This window comes from Cottoperca gobio, chromosome 16, assembly GCF_900634415.1.
Source record: "Cottoperca gobio chromosome 16, fCotGob3.1, whole genome shotgun sequence".
Lineage (NCBI taxonomy): Eukaryota > Metazoa > Chordata > Actinopteri > Perciformes > Bovichtidae > Cottoperca > Cottoperca gobio.
Window position 1 is genome coordinate 6,338,048 of NC_041370.1, and position 19,326 is coordinate 6,357,373.

The 19,326-nt window shown below is 39.7% G+C and overlaps 1 protein-coding gene across 1 annotated transcript; it reads left to right on the plus strand.

Annotated features, from left to right (window-relative positions):
* The first annotated feature begins 150 nt into the window (after nt 1-150).
* xrcc1 (X-ray repair complementing defective repair in Chinese hamster cells 1) lies at nt 151-15,108 on the plus strand. Its single transcript, XM_029452544.1, has 17 exons — nt 151-668; nt 1,074-1,166; nt 2,353-2,460; nt 2,559-2,717; nt 3,087-3,161; nt 3,960-4,071; nt 4,316-4,422; nt 4,635-4,797; nt 4,880-5,114; nt 5,672-5,788; nt 10,234-10,315; nt 10,421-10,520; nt 12,116-12,164; nt 12,600-12,736; nt 12,992-13,082; nt 13,190-13,265; nt 14,093-15,108. The coding sequence occupies exons 1-17, from the start codon at nt 618-620 to the stop codon at nt 14,198-14,200; spliced, it is 1,863 nt and encodes a 620-aa protein (XP_029308404.1). The 5' UTR covers nt 151-617; the 3' UTR covers nt 14,201-15,108.
* Nucleotides 15,109-19,326: the final 4,218 nt, after the last annotated feature.

The following is a 19,326-nucleotide window of genomic DNA, read 5'->3' on the forward strand; positions in this document are numbered from 1 at the left end:
AAATGTTTAAAAGTGTGTTTCTTACAAGAACACCTGAGCAACGGTGTAATGATTTAATGTTTAAAAAGAATAATATATCTCTCGTAATGAAGGATTGGTGGCGATATAACTGTGATGATGCTGTTATTAAACTGCAGAAGAAGAACAGAACGCTCTGATTGGATGGAAACGCGGAAATTGCGTCACAGCTTGACACGCTAGGCTTTTGGTGGGAATATGAGTTCGCCTCCACGCACATTTAACTTAAAATTAAAACCATTAATATATGTTTTGTGACGTTTAATGCAATGCCAAAGTAAGCAGCTATGTGTCAAGTACATAACAGTTTCAAAGATTCGTGCGTAACAACACTTAAAGGGTGTTAAAATCATCAGGCTATTCAGGGAAAGTTCACTCTGCCTATTGTTTGCTAGCATGCTATCACGTTAGCGACAGTGTATCTGACTAACCACAAAGTGAATTTACTTTATTTTTCGAGGGTAAATTTACAGCAACTTTAAGGACACTTTGCGTGTTATAGGCTAAGATTGCGCTTAGTGGCAACTCAAGTGCCCACTTGGTTTATTTTCATTTAAACTGGCTAATTAGTCTGTAACCTGTCAAGAATCCACAACAACATGCCAGAAATCCAACTCAAACACGTCGTGTCTTGCACTACCGAGGACACTGTAAGTTAACTTCTCACTTATTTGATTTACAAAATGGTCTCTTGACACAAAGATTTGTAAATATATATTTTTATTTAGTCAAACGTTAGCTTTACTTCCTCTCCTCCTTGTCATAACCCTTTTTACATGTTGTTTTCATTCTTATTACTTATAACACTAAACTGCAAAGCTTTTCATTCAGATGTATTGTGTATATATATATATGTATATGTATATATGTATGTATAGTATTGTTTCCTATTTCTTTTAAATTATTTTCTTCTATGTTTCTTGATTTTTGCAATACTTTCCTTTATTTTTTTAATTAAAATGTCTCCTATGTTTATGTAATGCACCAAAGCAAATTCCTTGTATGTGAAAACCTACTTCAATAAACCGGATTCTGACTTTGAATATGCAAAACAGACGCACAAGGCAGACAACCTGCTGAGCTCTGACACTTACAGAAAGTGGAAAGCAGCAAGATCCGGAGAGAAGCAGACATCAGTCATTCTGCAGGTATGTTTTGGACCACACGTGTGTACTCCCACCGTGGTCAGCCAGCAGTGCTTTCAACATGTTGGTTTGTCATTGATTTAAAAGATACTTACTCCTAAAACCTAGTGATCCAGCTAATTTGATCCAGAATTATTCTGCTCCCTCAGACTGGAATATATATAAAATGCAGGATGTTTTTAAAACACCATGATCTGATTTCCTTGAATGCTTTCTGAAGACCTGGAGATAATCATTGGGGATGTTGTCGGTGCTTAAACTGGTATTTTGGGCGCATGTCTCGCACTGGACTTTGTTGTTTGGGATTTTGTCTATTGTAGTTTTTTGTCAGTTTGAAATCACTTTTTTATATCTTGTGCTGCTGCCTATCTTGGCCAGGACACCCTTGAAAAATAAATAAAAGTTTAACCTCAATGGGACCTAACCTGATTCACTAAAAACACAAGCTGAGATCGTTCTATATGTCCCCCGGCTGTTTATCCACCAAAGAAAAGGAAAGCTTTGAATCTAACTTGCCTTTTGTGATTGTCAAGCGATAAGGGATTGTGCAGCCACATTTTCTGTAACTTCTGAACTGTGAATAACTATTACAATAAATACATTTAACCATGTGGATAAAAGGACAAATGATTGCAAGATTCAGCAAGTACTTAAAGTGCTACATTTCAGTCTGCGACAGAGGCTGCGTAGAAGCGCATTTGTGTGCTATGTCAGCAATTAAAAATGTTGACTTCCACTTCTCCTTTGTTGATATATTTGTGTCCTTTTGGGATTCCCCTTGTCTGCATTTTCTTGCCACAGAATCCACAGACTTGTTGAGGGATAAGGCAGAAGTAAATTGCCTGTCTCCATCTAAGTCAACATGCTGCTACTGCAAAGCTTTTATGAGTGTGGGAAACATGAACATATTGTGCTCATCTTTGTCTCTCTCCACCTCCTGCCTGAGGCTTTAAGAATAGATTACACCATTTTACAGAAAAGGCTCTTTGAAATTTTGATTAGGAGATTGTATATTACAAAGTATTGTCAGTAAGGAACAGTTGATCGATACCCACATATGTATTTCTTTGGCATATATATGTTAAAAAGTAAGGATTGGTTAAATACTTAAACTTATAGAGAATCTTTAAGCTCTTTTGACTTTGCTTCTTGTGTAAGCTCTGTTAACGCTGATTTACTTTTCTCTCAGTTCGAGAAGGAGGAGCAGGTGCACAGCATCGATATTGGAAATGAAGGCTCAGCTTTCATCGAGGTGCTGGTGGGGAACTCTTCAGCGGTCAGAGACCAGGACTATGAGGTATTCTTGCAAACCCAACAAAGTGCAAAACTTATCATCATTATTGTTATTTCTCCATGTTTTCTTCTCCTTTGATGTCACATCTTGCTGTCTTTTAGGTTCTTTTGGTCACGTCTTCCTTCATGTCGCCCACGGAGAGCCGTAACGGCACCAATATGAACCGGGTGCGTTTCTTTGCCCCGAACCAGCTGCAGAAGAGCACAGCACAGGAGAAGTGGGACCGAGTGAAAATTGTGTGCAGCCAGCCATACAGCAAAGTAAGGGCCCGGTGATTTTAAAATCAACAGAAACCAAAAGGAAAAACATTTGCATTCTAGAATAATTTCACAGCACTTTTTTTACTATACAGCGCTACAACATCCTTTGACAAACAGTAGAAATGATTGCTTTACACGCACGCACGCACACACACACACACACACACACACACACACACACACACACACACACACACACACACACACACACACACACACACACACACACAGCACAGTATGAATCTGCATTCCTGCACCTGCAGTTCAGTTAAAATAAAGTGAACCTTTTGAAAGTCTACACTAATACGCATATATCCATTGCTACTTGTGAAATAGCATCTGAGCTGATTTTGTGCCTGTGTTTTGTAGAACATAGCTTACGGACTGGCCTTTGTTAAGTTTCATTCCCCTCCTGACAAGAACGATCCTCCAACAACCTCCCCGGTAAGTCATGCTAAGTTCTCGACAGATGTTCTTTTTCTCTGGATATTGATTGTTGCCGATATGATTCACTTAAACCTTACTTTTTAAATGTCTTCTTCCAAAGCGAAACATCTCAAATATTAAAAGTTGTCTTAACACAAGAAGACGTAGAAGAACTTTGCCTAAATTAAATAATATGACGTTGTCAAAGTTATTATCTGAAGCAGAAAACTACCTTGAAGAATAAGTGAACCAAGTTATCCGACCAGACATCCGATGCAAACTTTCTACACTTCAGACTTGGTCGTACTAAGTTTTCGACACTGTGTGACTCCTTTCAGTCCTGTTGTATTTCAAATAAGCTTTTAAGTAAGTTAGAAAACAAAACCAGACACACCAGAGAAATTGAGCATCATAAGAAGACGGTCTTTGTGAGCATGCATCTCACCGTGCATTGTGCAGCACCTTAATGTAATCTGTGAACGACACAACTTTAAGAATCAGTCGTGCGGTGTTCAGAGTGTTCAGATATTGCTTCTTGCTGAGTTGAGAGTTAATAGGGGGTCCCCTCTCAATACACTACACGGTGTGTGTTCTTAACGCACTACTGATGAATATGTCTCAAAGATCTCAAGGGCTCACACTTCCTTTGCTCCTCAGTAACGCACCCGCCAAGACTCCTTCCATCTTAGTTAAGAGGAAATAATTAGTCAAGTTAAACATGTTTTTGTTATATTAAGAGAAAAGAGACTCCAGTCAGTCTGTCCGCCTTTTCTTTCTTCTTTTGGCACTAAACTTGACTTTCCTCTCTCCTGTCAGAAACTGACCAAACTGGGACAGTTCAAGGTGAAGGATGAGTGTCCCAGCCTTCAGCCCGGCAGTCTCTTCTTCAACCGGGACCATGCAACAAAGTCCATCACTCCACCCAAAGGTATATTCATTTATGTCACTTCACCAGCTGCTGAAGCCCAATACAATAATTCCATGTCCTTGTGACATTAAAGGGGTAATCACCTTGAATAATAAAAAATAAAAAAGTCAAGTGAGAACTAATTAGGCTTAATTTAAAGCTGTATGTGTGCCAGGAGACAAAAGTGGGAGATATTTCAAAGACATTCTTTATTATCAAGCTACTTTTGTTCCCTCATCAGTCTTCTGCACTTTTCTCTCTTCAGTGTCTCCTCAGAGTGAGCGGTTGAGTTATGCTGCTGCTGCCCTGCAGGCTGGAGGCAGCTCCCACTCGTCAGGCCAAGCATCCTCTTCCAGCTCTGCCTCACCACAGGTACTAAACATTTCCACCATTTTCTCCACTTCAAGGACAGGCCGTTTAATTTAGACAGCAGAGAAGCTAAGAGCTCTGCAGAGAGAATGAAGCGGATTCAATCAAGCTTGTTGGATGAGATCTATAACTACCACATTGTGTGTGTGTGTGCGTGTGTGTGCTTTAGTTCCCTCATCATCCTACTGTATTGTTTCCTAATTCTTTCTTCATAGCCACCAGCAAAAAGAAAATTTGAGTTCAGCAAAGAGCGGCCGTCTGCCTCCGGCCCTCCACCCTCAAAGAAAATAAGTCCAGCTGGTTCACCCGAGGGCAAAGCTGTGACTCCCAAACCCAAGCCGAGCTCCGCCAGCACGCCAAGCCCCAGCACGGCGAAAGGTTACAGTAGCGTCTGAATCCGAGCATACAGATGATTTCTTCACCTGGAAAACATCCTTGACTTTCGCAATTGTCTCTCCAGCTTCCCCGACACTGAAGTCTGCTGACAAGAAGCGGGAGAGCCGATCCAAACCCGAACCGGAACCCAAACAACAGAAAGCTAGCACGCAGCAGCTCCCACTCAAACGCATTCTGGAGGGGGTCGTGTTTGTCCTCAGCGGCTTCCAAAACCCATTCAGAGGGGAGTTGAGGGAAAAAGCGACGGACCTGGGAGCCAAATACAGACCTGACTGGACTCCCGACTCCACACACCTCATGTAAGTGTCCATCGAGCTTTCCTTACTTTACCATTTACCACGGTGGACGCATTACTCACTTTTTTTACTCCGGACCTACTAGCTTAACATTGTGCACAGCGGTGTTGATACGGTGAAGCTCCCAAGCGTTTTATTGTTGCATATATTCTACATGAATACTGTAGCTTAATCGCATATTTCATTGCTGTACTCTGCATATTATAAATTGTTTCAAATTTAAATGTTATGGCATAAGTGTAATGACGTTACAGTTGTGGGACAAAATAAATATTTAATATTATTATTTAATATGAAGTGCAAACATCTTTTTAAATGATGTGCTCTTAATTTGTTCCAGAGATATTTCATGAGGGTTTCTTTTTAAATCTGTAGTTGAGTATTATTATTGAAACGGATTGCAGGATTGTATAACAGCCCTGTTGGCACGCTCAGTAATTCAGTGTGATTGCATCTTGATCTCTGAGAGCAGACTACTGTCAGTCAGCTTCTCTTTAGTGATGTAAGTGTGTGTGTCTGTGTGTCTGTGTGTGTCTGTGCGTGCGCTCATTAATCTCCAGCTGTGCCTTCGCCAACACCCCCAAGTACAGCCAGGTGAAATCAGCAGGGGGCATCATCGTACGGAAGGAATGGGTAATGGACTGCCATAAGAGGAAACAGAAGATCTCCTATAAACAGTAAGACACAAACTCCTGGACACAGATGATTTTTATATGTCATCGAGATTCAGACCCGTAAAATAGGCCCGGCCACAGGAACAGCTGCATGGGATTTAGTGTCTTGATAAAAGACATTTCACAGGGTGACAGCCTGGTTCTTTTTGTGGAGCAATGTGTCCAACGTATGAATCCACCTCTGGTTTTAATATAGTCTCTTAAGCCACATCTGTACACTCGCACTGATTGAAGCGTACAAAAATACGCCTCACGGCAGTGATGGCTACTTGCAAACAGAGAACATTGTAACCTTGAGCAGCTGATGCCTGCTGGGATCACAAATTCAACCCAGCCAGCTCCTGCAGCTCTCTAATTAAATGCCTCATTACAGGAGGCGCTTCTGCTACGTCTCTGTCGTCGGCCCACACGAGTCTGCACTGAATAATGTAGAGCACGATACTCCTCTTGGCCCACATTAATTGGAATATTTCTATGCTTGTGTTATACCGTATGAAGCTTTGTCATTTCGGGAATTCTTCAATACTTGTTACTTGTCTGGCTGGAAGATGAATCAATTTGGCTTGTCTATCAAAGGTTACTGAACTCGTTAGTCTCACGCCGCTGTTGCTTTCAAATGTTTTGGTTAGCAATTTGCAGATGATTGTTGTGGTAGATGTATCAGCTGACAAAGAATCCTCTAATAAAAGAAAGTCTTAAGCTTTCAAATGTAGAATCAGTCAAATTTCGGACTTCTAGAGATTGTTTTACTACATAATATTAATAAGAAGCTTCATTTGTATAGCACCTTTCATACAGGAAGTGCAGCCCAAAGTGCTTCACAGCAAAAACATAACAATTGGTACAAGATTAGACAGAATAAGAGCATTTACAGTACAATAATCACAGTGTTGATGTAAATGAATGAAATGTTATTCAAATATTAGGAAATGGCAACATAAAAATAGAATATCACCATTAAAAGGCTAAAGTAAAGAGATATAAAATATCACCATTAAAAGGCTAAAGTAAAGAGATATAAAATATCACTATTAAAAGGCTAAAGTAAAGAGATATAAAATATCACTATTAAAAGGCTAAATTGAAGAGATATGTTTTAAGCTTACTTTTGAAGATATTGAGCGAGCTTGCCTCCCTAATGTCTGCAGGTAAAGTGGTCCATAGCTTTGGTGCATAATTGATAAAGGCTGCATCCCAGATTTTCCTTTTGGATGTTTCTGGGAACATTTAATAAACCAGTAGTGGATGATCGTAATGTTCTTGGGGGCACATAGTTTATTAGAGAGTTGGCAGTGTAACTTGATGCGGTTCCATTTAGGGCTTTGTATACAAGAAGGAGGATCTTAAAGTTAATTCTAAAAGTGAGTGGAAGCCAGTGTAGAGCGGCTAACACATACCATGGTGAAACACATTGGTGGTAACAACGCAGACTAAAATCTCCTATTACTGTGACGCCCATCGTTTTCAGGCGGCACCAGAAACACAGAACAGTGCTCCTGCCTTCTTTAGCGGTTTCATTTGGATGAGCCCCATTAGATTATTTTCATAATTGATTTAATCTTCCAATTCTTTTCTGGAGGAATGATTTGGTCTTGAACATTGGAAAAGCAAGGAAATATGGCCATCACATTTTCCTGGGCCTCGTGGGCGGTGATGAATTTACGAGTCCAATTTCAAAGCGCCACAGTCCCTAACTAATTTGTTCTGTGCGAACGCCTGAGAAAGATTATGTGGAACGTTTTTCTTTTTAAAAATAAACACTGCTGAAGGGCGACGCACACGAAGCTGAGGCTTTATGAAAACCGATCATTGCTGTTAAGATTGTCAAACGCATGACATCCTTCGCCGTCATTCTAATTGTGTCGAAGATCCCTCACCCTCGCACTCGCCCCTCCGCTCACCACCTCTCTTGTAGTCAGAATAATCCATTCCCTTGCCCACCACTGCTATTGTGCGTCGTGTGGAGTGTGCAGCTTTGATGATGTGTCCTTTATTTAAAAGCTGCATCTGCTATGGGTAATTAAAGGGACCACTTACTTTGATGATGATGAAGTGCCCAAACAAATGCGCACACTCTAAAACTGTTGCTTCATCATACACACGGACACTTTCTCATTGAGCATCTGGAGGCAAATGCACAGCTCTTATTATCTTATTATCCAACCCTGGTGAGGGTCCAGAGATGGACGGAAAGAGAGGAGAGCTCAAGCAGCTCCACAACATCCCCTCACAATAGAGCTAAGTTGCTAAAAAATGCATGTTAATTGAAAAATTAAGCATTAAAAATGGATGTGAAATTAAAAATAATGATGTGGTGATAGGATTAAAACAGCCACGCTTCATAATTACAATGAACTAAGTACAGGGACAGTCTCCCTGGAGCAACTCGGGGTTAAGTACCTCGCTCGGGGGTACAATGGTGGCAGCCCTGGTGTTGACCTTCTAGAGTTTTGTTTGGAAGGCGTACCACTAGACCACTAGACCATCACCACCCACAGGTTTAGTACAGGCATATACAATCTACATGGATGTAGGCTACTATACAATCTACAAATATTATTGATGATCTTAAACTCGTTGGTTCCACAGCTGCACGAAACTGAGATGTGGAACGTCGGCTATTTAAAAAGACAGAATAACAGATGGAATAAAGAAAACAATATTTTCCTGAACCTCATATGTGGTTGGTTTGATGTTCCAATAAGATAAATAAAAACAAGTTCACTAAACAAGTTATGCAGATGGTTTATTATTTTATAGACTGAGTCAAGGCGTGCTGAAGAGAATTAGCATCAGTTTTATTTCATAGATTAGAAACGGCAATGAACTGACGTTAAAGCAAAGTAATAGCTCGAGCACATAATAAATCAACAACACCCACAAAGCATAGACAAAACTTGCTAAAGAAACCCACTGCAGACCAACTAACCCCATTAGATCTGGGAAAAGTCATTGTTGCGTCACCTCACGTTGCTGCATCTTGGCCAAAAACCGCAAAGACTGTAGCCAACGGCCAACTAGCACGTAGCGATAGCAGATTGAGCTCGTCGAGGTCGCAACATTTATTGCCATAAGCAACACATTCTGCATTACTCCCCTTGCCCCCTTCTGCCCTTTTCGCTTTTCCTGCGTACTGAGTTTTATGAAAGAAGAAAGCATAGGTCAGTAAAATGTCTTTCTACTGTGTGAGCGGAAATAATGAAACCTTTAACGGCGGTATTTCGACTGCACTTCCCACTTTCAAGCTGATAATGTCCAGGTGGCTTCACAGCTGGAGAGAATATATATGGAAACCATGTTGGGAGAAATGTCACGTCCTCATTGAACACTCGCTCACATTTGGATTTTATTTCCCTCACACTCGCTTAACCTTTTGCAGAGATAATTACAGACGGCGTCATGATCTTTTTTCTAACGGCATACTCTCTCCATCTTTTTCGAGAGATCTTTGAGAGCCGTGATTGGATGTAGAGTGTTGCGTGTAAAAGAGGAGGGATTCCTAGTCAGCCTGTATGTTCACTGTCTTTTAGAAGAAACTAGTTTTGTGAGAACAAGTGTTTGTACCTGTTGTTCTAAACGGCCACACTCTGGCGGGGATTCAGACGGACACAGAACCACCCCGACGTCGGACGGGTGTGAAATGAGCGGCTCTCGACTCCTTGTAGAGGAAAGTGTTCTCGTCACAGTCTAAAGATGGAGGCTGACATTGTGGTCTTCACAAGTGTGACATACTATATGTTCAATAAGACTAATTCTTGATTTCCCACTTGCTAATGCTTTGTATTTGTATTATTGCTGGACCCTCTTCCTCCTGCTTGTGAAACTAGGACTGGCCGATATGGCTTCTACATTTTATCTTGGTATTTCTAGGCTATGCTGCGTTATACGATATATATCCCCACATTTCCATATTTTCTGCAAAATAACGCAACTGTTTAATTTAACCCTTTGATGTGCAGCATGAGCATTCTAGTAAACTCCTTTTAATTCATAGGAACACGGCTCGTATATGTCATTTTAGAGGGCTTTTATTTTGAAATTCCACATCAAGATGTCCTGATATTGTCTGAGTGAAATGTATTTATTTTATTTTATTGATTGTTGACTGACTTAATGAATGAATGTGAAATTACCATGTCATCATGTTCACCAGATGGTCGCTTTTATTTGTCAGTTCTTACACTCTCTCACCGCCGTGCCTCGTATTCACACGTACCGCAAAACAACATGACGTATTTATAAGATTAAATAATAATCTGTTCATTAGTGAAAATATTACCTTGACTCTGATCCTTTTTTTTGTTCCACTGTTGCCTGACAATGCCCTACTGCCATTTATAACATTGTAAAGCTGATTTGTAGTGAGATATATTGTGCTAGAGTTCTTTTCCCTCTGGCCTTTAATCATCCCGACACATTTTGTTCACCTGTTCTTTATCTTTCTTCAGGTATTTGATGGATGGAGCGGAGTCCAGCTCGGAGAGTGAAATGGAAGTGGACGACCAGAGCGAAGAGGAAATGAACACAAAAGTACATTTGTTGTTTAATTGAGCCGATGCAGAATGTTCTAATCAATAATCCTTCTTCCAGTTTGCAACAGTCAGTTTTAACGCTCCGACCTTGCTGTTCTTGCAGACTCCACAGAAGCAGGCGAGACAAGTGACCCCCAAAAAGACGCCAGAGAAGAGGAATGAAGATGATGAGTATGCTGGCTCCACTGATGTGGATGAACCAGGTTTGAGTCAAACTACTTTAGAAAGTCCACTGTGAAACCATTTACTGAACTTTACTTGATGTTTTGTTTAAGATTCAGTCGACATCAGCATTGCCACTTCAATGACTCCGCACTCTTCATTTCTTTGTGTACTACAGAAACGGTTGTTGGATAAAAAGAGAAAGGCACATTCATTGTACTGGGAAGTGGCTCCAACATGAGTCTTACAAAGACTTCAATTTAGTTTTTCAATTGACCAAAGTTAATCTGAAAGAAGCAGATGGTCAGGGTGTAATGATGGGGAAGAAGTGGGCTGTCGGCCCCTTGTAAAGATGAAATGGAAGAATGACAGCAAAGGATTAGGATATAAATATATATATATATATATATATATATATATATATATATATATATATATATATATATATATATATATATATATATATATATATATATATATATATATATATATATATATATATATATATATATATCTCCTAACCCTTTGCTGTCATTCTTCCATTTCATCTTTATAGTCATTTAGATCTCACATATGTGTGTGTGTATATATATATATATATATATATATATAGAAATTATATATATATATATAAATGATAAATTATATATATATAAAAATGATAAATTATATATATATAAATATATTTAGAATTTTTATACATATATATTTATATATAAAAAAATTTATATATATATTTATAATTTATATATATATATATTTATAATTTTTATATATATAATTTATATATATATATATATATATTTATAATTTTTATATATATAATTCATAAATAAATAATTTATATATATATATACACGTATACGTGTGTGAGATGACTCATTCTAAGGATGGTAGCACTGGAGCTGAAGAGCTGGATGACTTGAGAAGGGCGAGAGGACAATGTGAGGATTCAGGGATTAATCAAAAAGCATCACCTTCATGAAGCACTTGGAAAAGGATGAGTTGACTATGCCAGACGTGAAAAGACAAGAAAAAAAACACACACTGTAGATGCTGTCTGAGGGGAGAAGCAAGAATGGAGGCTACATGCAATCACGGTGAAGGGACTTGTGCATGATTCTCATTTCTATGTTAATGTCACGGCAGAAGTAAAGTGCCGGTGTGCATCAGTGAGGCGACACAACAAACGTATGCAGGGAGACGGCATTTAATTAGACCTGCTCGTATTCCCCCCTCAACAGCACCGCATTATATGGTAAAGGAAAGTGTTACCAACAAGGTTACATCATTTGAACTGCTGATGTGTGTGGGTCATAGAAATGTGCATTCAGCTGGCATTTTCTCTTTCTGCTGTTTATAAACTTATAACTTATGAAGATATGTGAAGGTGAGTTTGACATTTTTCATAAGCAGATTTTATTCTTTAATATTTGGTTATCATAAATAGTGCAGTCATGGTCATTCAAAGTACAAGGATATAGCAACAACCTTGTATTGTCAACTCGTATGGTTAACTATAAATATATGAAATGTATCACACATAATGTTCCACAAGGTCTTTTTAATACTTTAAAATAAACCAGATATTCCATCTTTTTATACCATATTGACAAATGAACACTTCATTTCACAGGAAATGCTGATGATGAGTCTGGCGTGGACACGGAGGACGAGCTGCGAAGGTAAACAATAATATGAATAATGCTGTTTGTATTATTGATGTGGGCGAGTTTGTTCTTCGGTGTAATTAAATGTTGTTCGCCTGATCTCTGCGCTCTTTTTGCCAGTGATTTAAGGGTATATTCATACCCAATTTCAGAGTTTAGGAACAAATAAATGTCTTTAAAATAGCTACTTTTGTACTTGTCAATGTAACTTTTCTTTTATAAGGATATGGTTGTTATGCACGTACTACTCTTGTCTGATGGCCTGTATAAAGTGACTTACAACAGTGTCAAAAGAAGCAACTTTCATTCTTCCTTTTACAGATTCATTAGTTCCTTAAAAAGTGAGATCTGTAACACAAAGGCGAGAAGCAGAGAGGTTTCTCCTTTTGAGCTGCAGACATGGAACCATGTCGCATAAAATATAAACCCTTTTTCCTGTCCTTGTAATAGGGTGGAGAGTGAGAGCAGACAGAAGAAAGTAGCAGCACAAGGGAAGATGGTGAAGCAGGAGGATCCGTACGGGGGGTCGACGGATGAAAACACAGACGCCGAGGCTGAAGAGGATCACCCCATTCCTGAGCTACCGGGTATGTCTCATTGTTCTCGTCTTGTTCCTGGTCCTATCAAAGAAGCAGATGTCCTCCATTACTCGTCGAACATTGCAAACCCTGACAGAAAGTAATTGAATGGCTTTTCTGCCTTTTTGAGGAACGCCACACAGAAACCTCAAAGTGTGTGTTCTGGTACTTTGCTCCTTTCTCCCCCTTTTATCAACGAGCACCTATAATTGTTCCTCTTTCACATCGTGAAGTAATCAGTCGCACACTTCTCTTTTCTTCCAGACTTCCTGAGAGGAAAGCACTTTTTCCTCTATGGTAAATTCCCTAACAACGAGAGGCGCCTTCTGTTGAGATACATTGTCGCCTTTAACGGGTGAGAGACTTCTAGAAATACAAGAATATCACAACTTTAATTGTTCGTGGGAATACGCTGCAGTTATGTGTGTGTATAAAAGAAACACAATATTATCTTTGCTGCAGACTGATCGAGGACTACATGACCGAGAAGGTGCAGTTTGTGGTGACCAGTGAAGGGTGGCACGACTCCTTTGAAGACGTGAGTTGAGTCGTCGCTTCTCTCTAAAAAAGACGTCGAACATAAGTTTTAAGAATATTCAACATTTCTGTACATGTGTGTGTTTGAGCATGTGTGCATGCATTAGTTTCTATTTTTGTAAAAGGTAATTGCTTCTGTAAACTTAGTGCTCAATTGACCCTTCACTAAGTCCCGCCCCTCGAACACAGACTGGCCAATCACAGCGCAGAATCTGCTCCTACCAGGGTCCGACAGCTACACTGCTACATAAACTCAAGTGTCATATTTTACTCGTTACTCGTTGAAAGGAGATGTATGTTTCTAAAATGTTACATTTCTACGTGGAGCTAACATAAGCGGAGTACGTTAGCGCCATAGACTGTATAAAAATGAAGAGCGATCCTGTTTTACAAGGACAGTGTTGCTCCTTATTTTCATTGTTGCTCTCAATGGCCATGTGATGAGCTAGTACACTGTGATCTGGAGGCTTTACTGTTGGATTTGATCTTTTTATAGATTGTTTTATCCTGTTTTGATGAATCAGTTTGACATCCTGGATATATCCTTCTAATGCATACTTACTGGCAAAGGGCCAATTATACAAAGTGCACAGCTGAAACTACTCAACAGGCATCATGTGGGGGAAACAACATGTCGCACAAGCACAGAGACTTCTTAGTCATTGTCTTTTAAGCAGCAGCAGGGTTGGGAATCTGTTTGAAATTGTGGGTCACACTGAGTTTTCAGCCTTGTGTTCAGTTTTTCAAAGGCTAGTTGCAGCGCTTCTATCTGTACATTTGTAATGCAACAACACTTCATGACCCGTGTTCCTCTCGCTTCCTTCACAGGCGCTGATGGAGAACGGCAACCTGAACTTTGTCAAACCCGCATGGATTTACTCGATCAATGAACGACAAAAGATTCTGCCCTACCAGCCCTACTCTGTCGTCCCCTGAATAACACTCTGTGTGTGCACAGACGTACACTCCGTCTCCTCACCAACGGGGGGGAAAAGGGTTTTCTTTTCATTACATAAAAGCAATAAACCGATTTATAGTTAATTAATGCCTTTACACTGACTTTCTACTTGCTATTCATGAAAGGGGGAGAGGGGGGGGGGGGGACAAGTATTTTTAATGTTGTCTGTTACGGTTAATGTTAGGATAAGGTTTAGATGCATTATCAGCTTTTTATTTGAAGGTTGTTAGTTCTAGTTTGGCCAGAAAGTAACGTCTTCATCACCGTCACTTTGCCTTCCTGAACAAAGCACACGCTCCCTGATTCAGGACTTGTGCGAATGACTCTGTTACTGTGTTGCGGTTTGTTGCTGCCCACCTCGGCAACCTCGGGCTCTGTCTGGAGATGAGTTATCACCTTGTGCCGACTGCCGGCGGCACTGATAAGACTCTGACTTGTGTAAGTGAGCCGACCATTATGAGTCCAGCCACACAGAGCCATTTATTTAAGGCTGCAGCCACCAAATGCCGAAATCAACTTTATTCTACAAACATAAATAAATACGGGAGTGTTTTTGTTTTTCCTCTTATTTTATTAAAAGCCATGAGTTTGGAAGGTGATGCATTTTATGTGTGTTAAAGTTTTGATAAATCTGAGTTTGTGCTTTTGGGTTTGTGGAATGAATAACAAGAGGAGAACAGGCTCGACAGATGTGAGGACGCAGAACGAACGTAAGTGTTATGCGTCCTCATATGTACTCCATATTTCCAAAATGCTTCTTAAGACGAGAAGAGATGTCGGGCTCACCGTCCGCTTGTTTGTCCAAAGCAGCTTGTTTAAGTCTCCGTCTTAAACTTGTTTTTCTTATTAATTATTTCGTCTGAATAAAAAAAAAAGTATTTTTAAATAAAGGTATTATTCTCATTATTATTCGTCAAACTGTCTTTGCACTAAGCTGCTCTCATCCCTTCCTCTCTGTGTGTGCAGCTCGAGAGCCACTCTCACTCCTCTCATCTCGAGCCCCTTTTCTCCTCTCTTCAATTTACTTCCCGTCCTGTTTTGCGCCCCGGAGCCACCCGGTCTTCTGCTCTTCAGTCAAGGGGATTAGAAAGCTGGAATGAGGACGTGAGACGAGGACAAGGGGAGGGGTGGTTACAGAGGAGAGAGGCTGCAGGAAAGATGGAAAGGTTTGGATGTGTTTTTAAAGCAGGACCGGTGAGGTAACTGTGGGGCAGGGTTGCACCACTTCCTGCAACCTTGTACCAGGTGCTTTCCAAAGGGTCAAATCCATTTAGGTGTAGAAGCAGGAGAATTTACAGCAGTTTACGGTTATCATCCCGATACAATGTCATATTTCATTTACATGCATATCTCTTGAAAGGCTGCTTTTCAAATTGTCCCGTTTGACAAGTCGACTTTGTCAAACAGCAGAGTTTCCACCTTATTCTTGACACCTTGATCACTTCCTGTCAGATTTATTCTTTGCTCATTGCATTTTTTATGTCTCCCCTGAATATTAGCAATGACCTTGGCTGACATCTAAAATAGCCAAACATTGTTTGACTTTGTAATCTTAATCCTCATCATCAATCACACCCAGTGATGGTGTCTTCAGCTCAGTGATGTTTTTCTTTCTTTATTATAACATTTCAGTTCCTTAATCTCCTTTCATGTTATGTTCTTCCTACAGTACTGCCTTGGAGGGGGGTGAATATTCACGCAACAAAGTCAATAGTATTTCATATATCTAAGATTATCTTTGTAGATATGTTTTCACATTGGCCTTCAAAGTTTTTCTGCTCGTCAGTGAAAAGAAATCTACTTTGATTCGACGCTGTGAGACAATGAAACAGGAACATTTCTAAAGCAGACTGCTAGAACTATATTTCGTAGCTCTTGCCTGATATATTTCAGTCAAACATCAGCCAACATTATCACGCAGGGACTGTATAATGTAAAAAAAAAAGAGTGCATTTTAATTCCAGTGCAGTATTAATGAGTAGACTGACTTCATGCATACCTGGATTACTGAATCGGTTCAATCAAAGGTTCAAATATTTCCCCCCGGAAAGTTCAGATGCTTCTGCAAATTCAAATGAGGGAAACATGATGGCCTGAGGTGTTTTAGAGGAGTGCCAGGTCAAATTCTGCAAACCCGTCTGGATTGAAGATGTTTGACAGTTTTTGATTAGTTGGCTGCAGAGGACAATGGAGTGTTTGAAATGATGGGTTTCTGAGAATGAAAGAATCAAGCACATTCCCTGTAGTAGTAGTCGTCGTAGATTAGTTTGTTTAAGATTGTTTGCCTCGTGTTGATCACTCGCTGGAGGTTGGACATTTTCCACACTTTATTTACCAGTGGTGGAAGAAGTACTCGGATCTCCAGAAATAAATGACTTTAGTAAAAGTACTAAAGAATTCGTATCATAATATACTTTAAGTATGTAGTATTATGCAAGTATTATCAGTATAATATATATATTGTAATTATTGAGGTATTAATGTATATCACTTTATTGTTGCAGCTGGTATAGGTGAAGCTCATTTTAACTTATTTATATACTGCTGGGTAGTTTAATATATAATAATGCATCATTTAGTTGTTGCTTATATTTTGTATTAATCAGAATCTGTGTAGTACCTTAAAAATGTGCATAATTACAGAACCTGAGCTCATTATTATTCCCCACATCTGTGTTTAGTAGTCAAAGCGATATTAAAGACATCAGTAGATGTGTTCTGTGTAGTCGGGTCGACATTTCCTGCTCATTCATTCGACTGCTTTGTTCTCTTGTTGAAGATCATTTATATTTTGATCAGTTTCTTATTTTTCATTCAGGTTTTCCCTTCGGTCCCAGTTATCAGTCACGGTAAGCATCACCATCTTGCAGGACTGTGCCGCTGAGATTTCGTTATGATTTATTGTCAATTATGACAGCTGTGACAGTTTTTCTGTCCAACTCCATGTGGCAAAACAATCTCTGGAGCTTTTCTTTCTTTTTTAGATTTTTGCCATTAAAAGAATTACCATCACAGTAAATGAAAAATGTATAACACATGTCACAAAATATTGCATCAGAGCATTAATACCAGGTTAGGACTTAATGGAACTAAATCCGGGCCAAAAGTTTTGATTGAAAAATACAATGATATATTCGAATTTAAAATCTGTTTATAAAAAGTTTTTTCAGGTTGAATATTATTTTACAAATATCTGGGTTGGATCTATAAAACAGCCAGCGAGAGAGCGATGACACCTTTCCATAAACTGCCGGTGAAACAGCCTGTGTGTGTGCGCGTGCGTGTGTGTGCATGCATGCGTGTCAGCTGAGAGGTCGTGTCCTGCTGAGTAGAGAGTGGATTCTTTACTCATCGTATTAAAAAATAGCGAGCGGTCTGCCCTGGTGCAGTGGACGCCATCACAAGCGCCATGAGAATACTACGCTGCGTTCACAGAGCTATGTGGAAGTGGGAAACGTCTTTCCCTAAAGTGTGACTGTTGAACTGCACACTCTGTCATCGTTTATTGCTCTTATACTGTTATTGGTATTAGTAAAGTGCTTAATGGAACTTGTACTGCCTTTTTTTATGGTGTATACAGAAAGTGTTGAATCATATTTCTCGCGGGACCTACGTTTCCTGAAGGCAACATGATTGTCTTCAGCCTTCTTTGTTTTGCTGTCACTCACATTTCAACTCTTCAGGGCCAAAGGTCTGAATCTAAAAAAAAATATCTGAAACTGAAAGAAATAAGATTTTGAAACTGTAAAAGATATGAATAATGAATCTGAAAACACAAAATCTGCACAAACAAAACAAAACAAGAACTCAAATACCAAATGAAAATCAAAACTTGAACTTTGAGTTTCCACATTTTTAGCTCATTTTTAACACTTTAGCTCCAAAGGGCTTTATAGCCTTAAGATGTTCTGCTTATGGCTTCATATTAAAGTTAACTTCGGTCATAAAACTCTTCTTGTGGGTCTTGTGAGCAGTACATTTGAGTCACATTAAAGGTAAAGACTAAAAGAAAAAAATCACCCAGTGGACATTTTTAAAGTGGCAATAGACACATGTTTTGCTTTAAGTAATTTTGAAGTAATTGATTGCACTATGTAATGACTATAGAATAATGACACCATCAGCGTTTAGATTGGTTCCCTTTAAGCTTTGCTTTCAATATGAAATTCTGTCCGCCATTGCGTACGATCTCCCGGGAAAATTAAAGCTTGATTTACGGCTTTAAGGAAGTGCGTCAACCATTATTCGCAGTATCGATCCCCAGTCACCAAGTTCTTTGCAGCTATAGGCTAGTATCCCAAACTAACTGTGGAAAAACGAAATGCAGTGTGTCCCGTGTTGTTGGCAGTTGCTAGTTGCTTGCTATGCGGAAAATGGAAAGTGATCCTGTTGTCTTTGCAACAGCAGCACAATAATACCACTAGGAAACACTAGGGGGAGTTAAACAGTGGAGTAAGTTAGTTTAAGGTAATTGGCATTGTACCTACTAGCCTAATTGATCACTGTCTCTATGTGAGGCTACCTAGGCCTACAGTAGGTTATATAGGTTTTCTTTCCTCTAAAACTCTAGAAAGTCCTGTTTCTTTCCACTATTATTTTGTTGTTGTTGATTTTTGGAAGTGGCAGTATTATTGTTTATTGATGCCTGTTAAAGGAAATGTTAGACATTGTAGTGCAGAGTTTCAACTGGATGAGAAATGTGTTACCGTTCATGGATTTTTTGATCGAATTAGAATTTCCCTAAATGTTGAACTATTCCTTTTTATGCATAGGTCCTAAACGTGAAACAATAACTGGCTTCATCTCAGCCAATAGCGTAACAGCATTTCTGCCGCGACAGCAGCTCTGCCCTGGTGATTTTTTCTTTAGGTAAAAACAACCAAAACTCTGCCTGAAACCTCCTCCTCCTTCAGTCTCCTCCAACTGTCTCCATCCTTCCTCCTCCTCCTCCTCCTCCTCCTCCTCCTCCGTGGCTCGCGTGTCAGCCTCCCGCCGCGCTGACCCCCGTCTCTGCCGCCGGCAAGGTAGAGGAGGGGAACTATATGACTGAGGAGCGGGGACTTAACGAGTTAATGTTTGTGCGTGCGGAGTGGACCGTGCACCG